Below are 16,213 nucleotides of genomic sequence, written 5' to 3' on the forward strand. Positions count from 1 at the left end.
ACAATTCAACTAATGATTTATTAACTAAATTACACACTAAAAAAATTAAATATGTCTACTATATATATAAATTGTTTGGTTGGTGAAATAATAAAAATGGACCCTCTAAATTTAACATATTTATGTATTATTTGTGGGTAAAGATCATTCCAATATTGAAGATAAATATACTTATATAACAATTATGTGAAATAAAAAAAAATCAATTACTGAAAAGGAATATACTTACATGACAATTACTAAAGAGGAATATACTTATATGACACTTATAGTGAAATAAAAAAAATAATGTTACACATAATTTTACCTCTTAAAGTATATTTATATGGCACTTCCATCCTAAAATCAAGTAAAAAACTAATAACTTTGATCGTTATTTATAGGATCATTTTGATCATTTTTATAATGGGCCATGTGTTACTATATATAATTAATATTTTGTTAACTTCCTCCTTAACCTATCATTAATCACATTAATATATTTATCTATTTTCTCTGTCTATACCTTTTTACAATCTCAATATAAATATAGAAAAAACACTATCCATTAAAATAAACACAATTAAATTCAGAAACATTCAAATCAAATATGTAAAGATAAAATCAAACCAAACACAATAAAAAATAAGTATATTTTTAATTTCATACAAGTGAAACAAAAAATTCTAAGAATCAATTCTTATTTATATTAAATTTTCAATAATAAATCAAATTCAATTTTTTTTATTCTAACATAAAGTCAAGCCAATATTCAAAGAAAGTAAAAATTAAGTTATGTTAAAAAAAAATGACCCCTCCTAACAACAACAACATAGTTATTTATATCGTCAAAACCTCACACATAATATAGCATAATTTATTGACATATACACACTTTAAGAATCATGTCTTAAAATTAAATCTATTATCTATATATAAATTGTTTGGACTGGTTAAATAACAAAAATATATACTCTAAAAGTTTGACATGAGTTATTTATATTGACAATTTTGGTAAATTTTATTGTGGAACATGTTATTACTAGCTATAATTAATGTTTTGATAATTTCTTAATATATAATTTTCTTTTCTTTTAATGTTGATATAATATTTATTCTCTTGAATGATATACTCAAATATTTTTTAACTTTATCATTATTAAGTTTTTCTAACGTTTTCCCCCTTTCAGTCACTCATTTTATTTTTTTGCCACAAGTTAATATTTTATCTAAATTCTTCAAAACTTCTCTATGTTTGCTTTTTCATAAGTAAATTATTCACAAACTGAAGAGATCATGCGTAGAATTTCTAATGTTTTTTTCTCCTTTCAGTTACTCATTTTCTTTTTGTAACATGTTAATTAACATTTTGTCTATATTTCTCACAACTTTTCCATATTTAATTTTTTATAGGTAAAATTCTCACACATAAATAAGACTTTTTTAATATTTTTCTTTATATCCACTCACTCATTTTAATTCTTTTTGTCACAAGTTAACATTTTGTCTACCATATTCACAATTTCTCTATGTTTTATTTTTCACAATCGAAGAATTCGTAGGTAAGAGTTTTCTAACATTTTTCTCTTCCTTCAATCATTTTACTTTTGTCACAATTTAACATTTGATGAGTACAACCAAATCAATTTTAATATACAATAGATATAATATGTGTAACATACTAGTAAGATGTCCAGTTCACTTATATACCGAAGAAAACATCTGATGCCATCCAATATTGATAATAATCTTATATGGACTTGTGGGGGCATGATGTTGGTCCTTAAAATAAATCATAAACGTAAGTAAATTGATAATAATACTTTTAAATTTGTCTAATTTATTATCTTATTAATAAGAAATTACTAAATAAAGAATTATTTAATCATAATTTTAGTGCGTCTAATATAGTATTTTATTGGTTTTGATATTAGTTAAATTTTATGTTTAGATTGTGCCTAATTTTTCAAAATTTATGATTTCAAAACTTCCGATTTGACTAATTCTATTACATAGATGACAAATTCCCATACCAGTAAACATATGATTTCAATCCAGTTAACTTTTGTTTCTTTTAAGCATTTTATTACCCCAAAAATCCACTTAATTTTTTTTTGTCTTTCCTCTTTCTCATCTTAATATTAAATTATTGGAATAAGACGCACATAGATTAAGCTATTAATCATACTTTAGTATATGCAATTGCTTAAAAAATATAAATATTATTAGAAATAAGAGATAAAATAAAATAAAATTAGGAGATATGATAATTATACACTAGAAATAAATACATATATTTAGCAACAAAAATAAATTGAAAAAAATAATTAGGTAACTAAGTAATAAGTGTAATATAAAATGAGATAATTTGACAATTAATAGATTTAATAGGCAGTATATGAGAGGGAGAGTTGAAGCATGAATAAATAAATATAGAAAAAGTAATGATGGCACAAGAATGATTAGATGAAGTCACACATCAATAAAGTGTTGATCTAATGGAGGAAGACTACATATTTCAAATGTTGTCTTATTTATTATTTCAAGTTAATCATATATTAATATGTGGATAAAATAATATTTTAAAAAACAAAAAGTAATAAAATGAAACATTTTCATTAACTTGAGACATGAAGTGAAAGCATCTGAAACATGTGATCTTCATCTTAATCTAATAGTATAAGGTGGTTTGTTAGATCTTATAATAACTTAAACATCAAGTTCAATTTCTATAAGTGACATTTATGGAAAGGGGTAATACACCACGAATGGATTAGTTCCTTAATTGAAATATGGTCGGCAGTAAAAATAAAATATATGAAGTGACACCATAGTAGAATCTGAGCGTAGCACCTGATCACATCACCACTATATAAAACCCGTTCATTACTCTTTCAGCGAGAGATAGAGAAATCTACGTAACACTCTTGTGCTCAGAACTTGTGAGCATTTCCTTCTTCTTCTCCATCGTTTGAAAATGGAATTTTTCTATTACACCGTGTTCGGTGGTTTGGCCGCGTTGGTGGCGGTTATGGAGCTGAGCAAGAACAATAAGGATCGAATCAACACTTCTTCAACTTTCAATTCCTTCAAGAACAATTACCTCGTTGTTTATTCTCTCATGATGGGTTAGATCTCTGGTTCTCTTCGTAGATCTCGTTTCATTGCTTTTAGATCTGATCCTTTTCGTTTTTTTAATTCTGCTTTTTCTCTCTCTCTTGATCTGAACTACATTTCTATTTTAATTGATTTGTTTTTTCTTAATTGAATCCGATGTGAACTGCTTCGCGCTTTTCTTCTGCGTTTAATTCCTGACAATTTTTTTGAAAAATAAAGTGTTTATCCATTGGCTTGTTTTATTTGATTCTCTCGTTTTACAAGTCACGACAAAATATCAATTATTATAAATAAGTAGATACATAAATAAACAATGCTACTGTTTGAGATGGATCCTAATTAATTAAACTTCGGAATCTGAACTGAAATTTTGATTTACTATTACTAAGTTTTTTTTATGTGTAAATGTCCTTGTGAATCCGTTGAATTATGTTCACTGAGATCATATTTAAACTTTCCTTTGGCTAAGTTATTCATTAAGGTCATGTTATTTGATGTGTTTATCTGATCTTGGTTACATTTTTCATCATTCAGTTATGAATTGGATGTTAACATTGTTAGTGAATGTAGTTTCTGATTGTGATCTAGACATTGTTAGCAGAGACAGCCCTATTTCTAATTTGATCCATCAAATTATGTTCAGTGATATCATATTTAAACTGAAAATTGTGAGGACTATATTCATGTTATTTGGTGTGTTTATCTTATCTTAGTCACATTTTTCATCATTCGGATATGATTTGGATAACATTGTTGTTAGTGAAAATATATTATCTGACTTTATTGGTTGTACTCTAGGATTTTTAGCAGAGACAGAGAGAGCCTTCTCTTTCTGAATCTTGCCCCTCCCTGGATCTGTTGGTGGTTGCATATGCACTTATGCAATTGTTGAGAAAGACGTTTGTAGTGGAATTGTTATCGTTGTTTTTTTGTTGTTAATCTAATAGGGTGCTGTTTGTATGGTTATCTATAGCTGGAGATTGGTTGCAAGGTCCATATGTCTACTACCTTTACACTACATATGGATATGAGAAAGGAGACATAGGACATCTGTTCATTGCTGGTTTTGGATCTTCCATGCTGTTTGGAACAATTGTGGGGTCTCTAGCTGACAAACAGTGAGATCTTGCCTTTTTTGTTTTCTTGCAACATTAATGTCATAGTATGTTTCAGTATCTCATGCTTCTTACCCTCAAATCAGGGGTCGGAAGAGGGCTTGTGTGACTTACTGCATAACCTACATTTTGAGCTGTATCACTAAGCATTCTTCTCAATACAAAGTCTTGATGTTGGGCCGTATCTTGGGCGGTATTGCCACATCACTTCTGTTTTCATCATTTGAGTCGTGGCTTGTCGCTGAACACAATAAGGTGAGGAAAAAATGTTTTTTTTCTTCTTAAAAGATTATTGGCTGGTTTATTATGAAATTTTCCTCTGGATACATTGATTTTAGACATGCGTAAAGCGCCTTGTTATAATAAGACTGTACATCTGTACATTGTATTTGGAAGTTATAATCTATGTATGACTTGAGTATTGTGTTATTATTACTGCTCTAAGTACAAGAGTGGGTTTTATATTCTGAAAATGATACTGTGAACTTAATTGTCCTACACCAACCTTTCAAATTAACTAATTTCTCATGATATGTGTCCTAAGAACATCAGCTACTAGTTATATCTTAGAAATAATTTTTTTGAAAACAACTATGCACAGCTGTATAGTTTGAAATGGCAAGGCTGTTAGATGGTATCTAAAATTTATGACGTCATTTGGTCCATGTAGCTTACCCCACCTAGTGGGACTATGATTTTTGTTGTTGTTTTGATTAGGTTTCATATCTCTAACTTTTCAATTTAATGTCTTCTAGATGTTTATTATGCTTTATTATTTTGCTTCCATATTGTGGAATCTCATGTTTTCTGAATCTACCTGTTCTTGAAAATTATGTTGATTTTACAAGGTACCGATTTCCTGGTTTTATAAATTAATATTTTTTCCCTTGAAACAAGGGAAAATGCATTTTTAAATACATACCAAATGCCCAAGTAAGTGTTTTTTTTATCATCAAGATTGGAAATTTCATTTTAGTTCAAATCTGTGACAAATGGTTTTAATAGTGTCTGGATCTCCTTCATGTTGCATCTTGTATTTATAAATCTCAATTGACTTGTTTTCATCTTCCAGAGGGGCTTCGAACAACAATGGCTATCATTAGCATTCTCAAAGGCTATATTCTTTGGAAATGGTCTTGTTGCTATTGTGTCTGGGCTGTTTGGAAATGTCCTTGTTGATACACTGGCTCTTGGACCTGTGGCCCCCTTTGATGCTGCTTCATGTTTTCTTGCTATTGGTATGGCTATCATATTATCTTCATGGACAGAAAATTATGGAGATCCTTCCGAAAACAAGGACTTGCTTACCCAATTCAAGGGTGCTGCTATGGCCATTGCCTCTGGTAAAATTTTCTTGCTTTGGATTATATTTTCTCATTATCTTTGTGCAATAGTTCATGCCAAGTACTGCAAGTTTGAATATTCAAACTTTTTCATGCATCAAATCGGTCTGTGTAAGGATTGAACTGGTTACGTTTTGATCCCATATTGGCTATAAAGCATCCGAAATGAATCTATTTCCACTCCCAGGTGCCAAACCTGCTGCAAATTAAAATATAGTTAGAAACTTGGAATCCATAACTACATGGAGTGATCAATAGCAGTTGTTAATAAAGCTACCCTAAATGACAAACTGTTCTTTGGTTTTCCTTATTCTGTTGGCTATCATTGAACCTATTCATCATCTCTTGTCTCGTATTTTTGTTCATTTCTTAGCACATGTTCATTTATTTTTTTGTTTTGTGTTTCAGATGAAAAAATTGCATTGCTAGGGGCAATACAGTCTCTCTTTGAAGGTTCAATGTACACCTTTGTGTTCCTATGGACCCCTGCATTGAGCCCAAATGATGAAGAGATTCCCCATGGTTTTATTTTTGCAACATTCATGTTATCTTCAATGCTGGGAAGCTCACTTGCATCTAAGTTGTTGGCCCGTTCAGCACTTCGAGTAGAGAGCTACATGCAGCTTGTTTTTGCAGTTTCTGCCGGTGCTCTGCTGCTTCCCATTCTGACTACTGTATGCTATTCTTCCATATAATGTTTCCTCATAGTATTGTGTTTTTACGTCATATTATTCTGCTATATTTTGACTTCATTATTGTGGAACAGTTCTTGGTAGTCCCTACCAAAGTTAAAGGTGGAAGCATTTCATTGGCTGGCTGTGTTCAACTTCTTGGCTTCTGTGTTTTTGAGAGCTGTGTTGGCATATTCTGGCCATCCATTATGAAGATGAGATCTCAATACATTCCCGAGGAGGCCCGGAGCACCATCATGAATTTTTTCCGCATTCCTCTGAACATTTTTGTGTGCATTGTGCTGTACAATGTAAGTTGCACAATCTACTACTTAGATGCAAAACATGATCTTAAGAATGTAATTTTATTGTGGATGTAGATTGCAGATTGTTGGAGTTTAACAGTCTATCCTACTTTATATTGCCCTAATTTGAACCTCAACCTTATATTCTTACAACCTTTTCTCTTACACAGTCATTTACACCTTATCTTTCTTTCTGTCTATCTCTTCCTTTCACATCACATAACCAATCACTTCTCACTCTTCTCTTACACCATCATTTACAACCTTTTTTAAATATTTGGTTTGACAATTACCATACCATTGAATTCTACACACTGACACCTCTTTCTTGGAAATATATTCAATCACTTCCTCTACACCTAATAAACTTAATAGAAAAGAAGGAAAATCTCTTGCAATTCTTTCTGTCTATACCTGTATATTTGACTTATTATGCATTTTCTCTATGCAGGTTAATGCATTCCCTATCACTGTTATGTTTGGCATGTGCTCAATTTTCCTTTTGGTGGCATGTATCCTACAAAGGCGACTGATGAAGATTGCAGAAAAGCCAAGTAAGACTCTCACACAATGATTTGTTGTTTATGTAAAAAAATTAGAAATTGGACAGCAATGGGGTCAAATCTTATTTAGTCTATGTATACTGTGTTAATGACTTTACCTTATTTTAGAAATCACTCACTAGTAAAACCTTTGACTTCTCTGCCACATTATCCTTATGTTATATTCTGTTTTAGGCTGAGACTTAAGCTAGACAAAACATTCTTTTATTCCAAATAAGATAAGCCTATTTTAGTGAGTTTGTTTCACTTTGACAAGGATTAAGTTCACATGCTCCCGCTTTTTACCAAATATGAGCCAATGAGTTTTATGTTCAAACATTATTTCTCCTTTCTTTAATGGAACAAATAATGTTTTTCTTCTTCTTGGAGCTGAGATTCGTGTGTTTGAAACAGAAACAGAAGATTGGCAACGGAAGGATAGGGACCCTGAGGTCGAGCCATTGAACATCTAAGGCCCTGAACACAGCTGCTTCAGTCTTGCATAATGCAGAGTATATCTAAACCGTGTACTCAGCAACTTGATTGTGAAGATAATAAAACCATCAACACCCACCAAGGAAAGGGATTCAAGTAGTAGAAAGGATAAGTGGAGCAATATCTTTTTAAGTATTTTTCTATATCAATACTTTAGTGCATTAGGTTTCTATTGGTTATAAGCATATAATATTACTTGAGGATAAATCTTCGTTTTGGTAGTTCTGATGTTATTCTTTTTGTGGGCGGGATCCATAGTTTGTCCCGTTCCGAATAGTATATGTGCCATATTATTTCTTTCATTATTTTATTTTTAACTTTTTGTACTGAAACTGCACCCCATTCAATCTTCATTTATTTTCTCCAAAGAAGAGGATAATGCATTTGTTGTCATATAACTTCGAGCATTATGCTAATACTAATGAATGAAAATAACGTAGTTGTTTACCTCCAATCGATTGGATGAAACCAGGTACAAGTCTACTTGAGGTTCCAAAAACTTGTGGACTTATGGTCAATGAATCAGGCCAAGATAACTAACATTGCACAAATAATATTGAGCAATCATTTAAACCAAATCCTTCAGGACATCACTTAAAGACTATTTAAGGATTATAATATATATTCCCAGAAATAACAAGTAAACTTTGAAATGATTTCAGAAATTCTCAAATTTCATTTTGTTAAAATATTCTGGAATAACATTTTCAATAATAACATTGGTGGACTATGGTTGCCAGAAAGAATGGGCAAGGGAGGAGAGAGTGGGGCATGGTAGAAAGAATGGGTAAGGGAGGAGAATAAAGAATATGATAATTTTGACTATTGAGGATATCCCTCACCTTTTTTGGGTAAAGGAACTAATCTTTTTAGGATGTATGAATGTCTCTCCCAAAAAAATTTGCTCATAAGAATCATATTCTTGATATTTTGGTATTTTTTTGGGTCTAATAAGTCTTACCATAATAGACTAACAAGTGATTGGTAAAGAATATGATAATGGTAACATAGAAGAGAGATGAGGTAAGTGATAGACATAGAGTAGACAAGAGCATTGTTGAAATATTTAGAGAAGAGTGGAAAATTTCAGCAATTGTATGACCCATAAAAAAGTACACTTCTGACCCAGGGTGCAAAAAAATGTATCAGGACAATTGTGTGGCCATCAACTTGCATATGGCCCTGAAGACCCATCAAGTTGCACCTAATTTGGTCCCATTTCAATGAAATCGTTTTCCAGTAAGAAAGACTGAGAGACACAACACAAACCACAAAACACTGATAATTTGACATCTTTTGTTCTAACAAATATAAAGAAAAGAAAATTTGAGCATAAATTAGTACATACTTTAGAATATATGGATTTTAAGTGTGTTTTGTAGGTATTTTTTGGTTTCCAAGTTTCCACTTTATTAGGAGGGTAGAACTAATACTTTAAGCATAGTCATATTTTCGAATCTAAGCATATATCTTAAGTAAAATCTTTTTTGTCCATACATTAGAAGAATTCAATTTCTATATTTAAGACTGATTACACAAAAACTAACTACCCCAGCAAGTAATATTCTTTTCCACTTTCACGTAACTCTTCTAACGTAGTCTCCACTACTAAGTACAAGCATTAGAGTTCAACGGTGTAAGGAGTACGTTCACTTCTCACCACCACATCTTTTATCAATAATCATATAATAATAAAATATGGTGTGTAGTGCATGAGGTTTTCCACAATTAAGCATTAATCTTGTCTATAAGTGAATAGATCATTTGCAGGATTTAAACTCGTGACATCATAATCGGTCGACAATATTATTATCGTTGAGTCGACCTATATGATTGCTATAATAATGAAATGGTAAATCTTATAGGTGGTTGGTGACATCAATTATCTCAAAATAATACTAATAACAAATTAATAATGTAAAGGCAGCTAGACTAAGAGCTTTGAGTTTTGACTTGTAGTGTGAAGCAGCGTGTTATCAATAACAGGAGTCAACAAAACTGAGTAAGGAACATAGAAAATTCAACTAATCATGAGACAAAGAGAAACACTTTCATGGCTTCTTCAGAATAAACTCTCTTTACTTTCTTTTCTTATTCTTCTGTTAACATGATTGTCATATGAATTATGATCATAGCCCATTAATTTTTTATTTGATTTCTCTCTTCTTTTTTTATCTTTTCTCTTATCTTCCTTGGAAATGGAATTCTGACAAAACTGGAACACTCAGGTATGTTCCTGTATCTCTTTGGTTTGTGAAGAAATGCTTTTGTACCATATATAATGAAGTTATTGAATTTAATGTTTATAGAAAAAATCTCTGTTTAATTTGTTAAATGATGTCTATTATTTGAGAGAGGGCCCTATTTATTTATTTTTCAGGTTTTTACCTTATATTTTCTTGTATCCAAATAGAAATCATTGCTGACTTTCACTTTCTTTTGAGCATGGATTTCATTTTTTTGGACTTACCACTTATTTGTTCTGTTTATTTAGTTAGCTGACTAATGTTTTTTGTTTGATTCATATAGTTGTGAACTTGCTCTATATTCATTTGAGAAGATGAAAATTTATGAATTTTTTTGTTGTGCTTGATATGCAGGAAAGAAGAGTGAATAATTAGGCACTTGATGATTTCCTCACTTTTATAGTCATGTTTCTTTATTGTTTTTCCATGATTGATTGGAAAATGAGTTTTGATTTTTGAACAAGATAAGATTGCAGTTCATTCTTCCCAACATAGCATTAGTAATGAAATGGCGATGGATTTAGTAGTTCAAGCCTCGCTTGCTCCAGTATCGGAGTTACTTTCCCACACCATCTTTACAATATTTGACACTGTCAAAGCAGCCAATGAGGTTGTCATTCACAAAGAAAATTTTAAAAAATTCTCAATTCACTTGGAGAAGATCTCATTTATATTGAAGTCTTTGTCAAAGGAAAACACACACAATTCCGAGAGCTTCGGTAATGCTATGAATGCTCTCAACCGAGAGGTTGAAGTTGCTAAGAAGCTGGTTTTGGAATGCAGCAGTAGAAGTAAGGTTTATCTTCTAATTAATTCCCGAAGGATTGTTTCGCGCTTGAAGTGTTGTATTGAAGATATAAGTAGAGCAGTCAATCTTATCCCTTTGTCCTCTTTGGACATTAACATTGGTTTACACAAAGAGATAAGTGAGCTATGCTGGAACATGTTAGATTCCGAGTATCAAACAGCTGCACTAGATGAGGAAATCTTGGGAAAAATTGAGACTGCAATACAAGAGGGAAATGCGGATCGATCATATGTGAATCAGTTGCTACTTTGTATTGCAGATGCTATTGGTGTCTCCACTGAGCATGCTGCTTTGAAGAGAGAATTTGAAGAACTGAAAAGCGATATAGAGATTGCTAAATCTAGGAAAGATATGGCAGAAGTTCTACATATGGAGCAGATTATTTCAGTGCTCGAAAAGTCTGATTCGATAACTTCAGCACGGGAGAAGGAAAAGAAGTATTTTGAAAAGAGAAATTCTTTAGGAAGGAGGCCATTGCTGCCCTTGCATTCATTTTACTGCCCAATCTCTCTTGATATTATGGTGGACCCTGTGGAGACTTCTTCCGGCAAGACATTTGAGAGAAGTGCAATCGAGAGGTGGTTCGCCGAAGGGAACAGTCACTGTCCTTTGACCATGTTGCCTTTGGATACTTCTATCTTAAGGCCTAATAAGACTCTTAGACAATCTATTGAAGAATGGAAAGACCGGAACACAATCATTACCATTTCTACTATCAAGTCCCAACTTGAAACAGATGAAGAAGAGGAAGTGCTAGAGTCCTTAGACAAATTGCAGGATCTGTGCTTAGAAAGAGAGATTAACAGAGAATGGTTGAAAATGGAGAATTACATTGCTGTTCTTGTTGGACTTCTTGGTTCTAAAAATCGTGAAATAAGGAAGCGCGTTCTTATCATCTTGTCTTTACTTGCAGTGGATAATGAAGAGAACAAGGTACCTCATAAATCCATAACATTACTGACTATACACTTTTCTAGATGACTCCATGTAAGACCGAAGAGAATAATAATGCCGATTTTTTGTAATAAAGATGTTACTACTTATTTTCTGGCAGGAAGATATTGCTAAAGTGGATAATGCACTCGGATCAATTGTTCGCTCACTTGCACGTCGAATTGAGGAAAGTAAGTTAGCGTTGGAGTTGCTGTTGGAGTTATCTAAAAGTGAAATGGTGCGTGGTCTCATAGGTAACATTCAAGGAAGCATACTTCTCCTGATGACAATGTTAAACAGTGATGACGTTGAAGCATCCAAAAATGCGCATGAGCTTCTGGAGAACCTCTCTTTCCTTGAACAGAATGTCATAGAAATGGCAAAGGCAAATTATCTTAAGCCTTTGCTGCTGAACCTTTCTACAGGTATTCCAATGAATGAGATACACCATCTGAACCTTTCTTGCTTTATTTTATCCTTTTTTTGAGAAGGGAGTGGGACTTCAATCTTATTTGTTGACATTGATCTCCATATCTATTTAGTAGTATATAACTATAACATGTTCTCATACTTGAAGAAAATTGTATTTTGTAAGAAATATGGAAGTGGCTCCAGTTTTATCTAATTTCTTGAATTATATATGCATTAATGGCATGTGGTTATAGACAATAGTCTTTAAATTGGTAATGCTTACTAAACAGAACAGAGAAGATTCCTAATAATTTTATTGTTTTGCATCCGTTTACCGCACCTATGTGTAATGTGTTCAAGACAATACAGAAAATGGATGAAATAGTAAGGGTAAATGAAGCAAGGCTGAATATTAGATAATAAAAGAGAATGAAGACAACAAAATAAAGCCATACAAATGTTTTCTTACTGCTTTCTGGCAAAACTTCAGTACTGAAAATCGAGCTAACATGGAATTTATTCCTGAAATGAACAAAGTTTGGATATTCATTGAGTGTGACTCTTTCGGAAAAATGAATCTGAGGTGCACCAATGTACTCACTGATTGTCAATACTTGTTTCCTTTATGTAGGACCAGAAAACATGAAGTTAATCATGACAGAAACTTTGTCAAAAATCGCATTGACAGACCAGAATAAATTGTCCTTAGTCAAAGATGGGGCATTGCAGCCTCTTCTTCGTCTGCTCGTAAATGATAACGTGGAAATCAAGAAAGTGGTTGTCAAAGCTCTACTACAGCTCTCAAGCCTGCCCGAGAATGGCCTTCAGATGATACGGGAAGGTGTTGATCAACCACTATTGGAGCTGCTATACTTTCACAGTTTACAGTCCCCTGCTTTGCGCAAAGAAGTTGTTGCCACGATCATGCATCTCGCCATATCAACAACTCATCAACAAATTGAAGAAGAACGGGTCTCGTTGTTAGATTCTGAGGAAGATATATTCAAATTCTTCTCTTTAATTTCATTAACAGGACCTGAGATACAAATCATGATTCTCAAAGCTTTCCATGCATTGTGCCAGTCTTTCTCTGGCTTCACCATCAGAAAGAGGTTGAAACAGGTATGCACTTTTCTTATAGTGTCATAATTTTGAGAAATAAGAAGTTAGAGAAAAATGTTTCAGGTAAACAAAGAGCATTTCTGTGTTTTTCTATATATTTCATGTCCCTTGTTGTAGGATTTAGCTCCTTTAAAGTGAGAGGTGCATTTTAGATGAAAAAGTAAGGAATTATTCCATTGATCTAAAACTCAATGGTTGATATTTTAACAACTCCATAATTTGTTAGATATGTGCATGCATCTTATGCTTGTTGATTTTGTAATCAATGGTTACATTTGCACTTTATCCTCTAATGTGCACCCTTATTCTTTAGAGAAGCCAGATCCTTTGTTGTAGATATAGAATGGCTACTAGAATGAAAAAAAGGACGGTCCAGTACACGAGGCTTCTAGGGTGGGTAGAAGTATACAATCTTACCCCTGCGAGTGTAGAAGTCGTTTCTACTATATGAACCCTTAACCTCATGGCTACTGAACAACAACATTGTCGTTGCGCCAAACTCACCCTCTACCTACTTAGAATGAAAAGAAGCTACCATTTTATAAAATAAGATATTAGAAGAAAACAAGATGGGATAAATCTCTAATCAATTAGTACACTACGGTCCTTTTGTATTGCATTTCACTAATGAACTATGCTTATAATTTAGTACTTGTAATTCTCCAAATTCTCACCCCCTACAATTTTTAAATATATTTAGTAGTATTCTATTACATTATCTGCCATACAGTCCTGATTTATGTTGGTTGACAAAATGCTTCTTCTTCTTATTATTATTAATAATAAACTTTGGAACATATCATATCTTCCAAATGAGCAACCTCAAAAATAGCAACAACAACAATAGTTACATTGATAAGATCATTATTATTCATTGTATACAACTGTTTCATAATAAAGACTCAATAATTACAAGTTTCAGTTATAAACTTATCATGAATGCAGATATCAGCTGCCAAAGTACTGGTCCATTTGGTAGAGCTTAATGCTCAAACAGTGCGGGTAAATGCGTTGAAGCTTTTCTATTGCTTGACAGAAGACAGTGATTACAGCAACTTCTCATCACATATAACTGAAAGGTTTGTTAAACTCTTGGTTACCATCATCGACACTTCCGATGAAGCAGAAGAGATGGTTGCTGCTTTGGGCACTATATCTAAACTACCACAGGAGTCACACATGACCCAGTGGCTTCTAGATTCTGGGGCACTTCAAACCATTTTGGCTTGTCTTACAGATCAAAACAAACATGCCTCACACAAAAAGCAAGTCATAGAGAACTCTGTCCAAGCGCTTTGTCGTTTTACTGTCTCGACAAATGTGGAATGGCAAAAGAGAGTAGCCGAAGAAGGCCTAATCCCAGTGCTGGTGCAATTGCTGGTTTCTGGAACACCTATTTCAAAACAAAATGCAGCCATTTCAATCAAGCAGTTTTCGGAAAGTTCATACCGCTTGAGCAAGCCGATAAAGAAGCCGAGTATTTTCAAAGCCTGCTTTATAGCCAGGGAAATTGGTTGTCCAGCACACAAAGGCACTTGTTCAATTGAGTCTTCATTCTGCATTTTAGAAGCTAATGCTTTGGATCCCCTGGTGAGGATGCTTAGCGAGCAAGATGTTGGAACATGTGAAGCTTCCTTAGATGCACTATTTACTTTGCTCGATGCCGAAGCGCCACAGAGTGGAAGTAAGGTACTTGAAGATGCAAATGCTAATACACCATTGATAAAATTGTTGAACGTTCAAGCTACAAGGTTGCAGGAAAAAACTCTGATCGCTCTAGAACAAATTTTTCAACTGGATGAAATGAAAAATAAGTACAAAACTGTGGCCACAATGCCCTTGGTAGACATAACTCAGAAGAAAGATAGTCGATTGAGAAGCCTTGCTGCCAAAAACCTTGCTCAATTGGGAGTGATTGATAAACAGTCTTCTTATTTTTAGGAACCGTCTTTCGATTTATTTGGTTGTTTGTATATCTTAAGGTACAACATATATGGATGAAAACTGAAATAGAGAAATTTTACACAGGAGTATTCATGTTTAAGGCTTAACTTTCCCTTTTTTACTTTATCCAAGATGCATTGAAAATTATGTTTTTCTCTAGTCAGTCTTGCCCTGATACATGCACTGGGATATAAGAGCTGAACTTAGTGACATGATTGCATCCTATCTACTGTTCTAAGCATGAACAAGCTCACTTCTACGGTTACATCGGCACGATAAAATGGCCACCATATTCTGCAAATATTGCATTGAGTTAAATGCTTTCATCACAATGGCAGCACTTCCTAACACATTGTGTAACAAATGTGGGTAGGGTCAAATTAAGAGGTCGAATATTATAGTAATTAATAATTGTAAGAGGGTGCACAAATCCTCTGCATATCAAGTACCAGACTTAGCAATTTGGTTTACAGAATTGTGCTATCAGTATCTACTCCAAATCTTGGTTCTTTTGTTACTTCTCGGCAAGACATCAACTCTTTTGGAAAATCTATATAGTGTAAATCAATCTAGTTGTGCAATAAACAATAAGGATTTTGAGAGCTCATGGTTTTCATTAACAAAAATGCTTGAGAGTACTAACCTCTCTATGATGAGAGTTGATGCTTCAAGTTGGTAGAGCTTGCAATGAAATATAAATCCATGTTAGAGTATTATAATGTCTTTTGGTTCTTATAGTTGATCCCATCTAATAATAAGATAAAAGTTTGATTGTTGTATCTATATTTTATATATTCCTTCCTATACTCCACAACTCATGATGGAAAACCATGAGATGTAATTTTTTATAAGGATGGATAGGGATTTGTTTCTTTGTGCTAAGCTACTTAAGGTGAACATATATCTAAAGTGAAAATTGAAGGGTATTTCCCCCTTAATTTAATATAATACATAAAAAATTCAATTCAATAATCCAAAAACAATACAACCTATTCGCCTTTAAGAATTTAAACATATCTATTTATCGGATGCGCTGATTCAGACCTATTTCTCCATCTCTATCAAAGAAAAATGTACAATAGCATAAATTTTTTAATATTAATTTATATTATAGGATATTATATATCAAAAAAATAGAGATATATATATTTGTAATTTTGAAAGGGATATACACATGATATG

The 16,213-nt window shown here is 32.7% G+C and overlaps 2 protein-coding genes across 4 annotated transcripts; both read left to right on the forward strand.

The window, feature by feature from the left end:
- LOC109326910 (molybdate-anion transporter-like) lies at window positions 2,883-7,920 on the forward strand. 3 transcript variants are annotated; one of them, XM_019559808.1, is made up of 8 exons: window positions 2,883-3,107; window positions 4,070-4,214; window positions 4,298-4,466; window positions 5,284-5,554; window positions 5,963-6,228; window positions 6,321-6,536; window positions 6,982-7,084; window positions 7,463-7,920. In XM_019559808.1, exons 1-8 carry the CDS (start codon window positions 2,957-2,959, stop codon window positions 7,543-7,545), a joined length of 1,404 nt encoding a protein of 467 aa, XP_019415353.1. In that variant the 5' UTR covers window positions 2,883-2,956; the 3' UTR covers window positions 7,546-7,920. The 3 variants fall into 3 exon arrangements, with proteins under 3 accessions (XP_019415353.1, XP_019415355.1, XP_019415354.1); XM_019559810.1 differs by having other exon boundaries at window positions 7,493-7,920; XM_019559809.1 differs by having other exon boundaries at window positions 2,884-3,107; window positions 7,487-7,920.
- On the forward strand, window positions 9,498-15,241 carry LOC109326896 (U-box domain-containing protein 44-like). The gene is made up of 5 exons (XM_019559786.1): window positions 9,498-9,795; window positions 10,168-11,554; window positions 11,676-11,979; window positions 12,597-13,087; window positions 14,033-15,241. The coding sequence occupies exons 2-5, from the start codon at window positions 10,322-10,324 to the stop codon at window positions 15,026-15,028; spliced, it is 3,024 nt and encodes a 1,007-aa protein (XP_019415331.1). The 5' UTR covers window positions 9,498-9,795; window positions 10,168-10,321; the 3' UTR covers window positions 15,029-15,241.

The sequence above is a fragment of the Lupinus angustifolius genome, chromosome LG14 (assembly GCF_001865875.1).
Source record: "Lupinus angustifolius cultivar Tanjil chromosome LG14, LupAngTanjil_v1.0, whole genome shotgun sequence".
NCBI lineage: Eukaryota > Viridiplantae > Streptophyta > Magnoliopsida > Fabales > Fabaceae > Lupinus > Lupinus angustifolius.

Excerpts from the sequence above, each read along its gene's own strand:
- LOC109326896 (XM_019559786.1), top strand. The coding sequence starts at position 10,322 with ATGGCGATGGATTTAGTAGTTCAAGCCTCGCTTGCTCCAGTATCGGAG. Across the intron at positions 11,555-11,675 it reads TGGATAATGAAGAGAACAAG|GAAGATATTGCTAAAGTGGA; the intron begins GTACCTCATAAA and ends ATTTTCTGGCAG. Across the intron at positions 13,088-14,032 it reads TCAGAAAGAGGTTGAAACAG|ATATCAGCTGCCAAAGTACT; the intron begins GTATGCACTTTT and ends TCATGAATGCAG.
- LOC109326910 (XM_019559808.1), top strand. The coding sequence starts at position 2,957 with ATGGAATTTTTCTATTACACCGTGTTCGGTGGTTTGGCCGCGTTGGTG. Across the intron at positions 4,467-5,283 it reads TTGTCGCTGAACACAATAAG|AGGGGCTTCGAACAACAATG; the intron begins GTGAGGAAAAAA and ends TTCATCTTCCAG. Across the intron at positions 6,537-6,981 it reads TGTGCATTGTGCTGTACAAT|GTTAATGCATTCCCTATCAC; the intron begins GTAAGTTGCACA and ends TTCTCTATGCAG.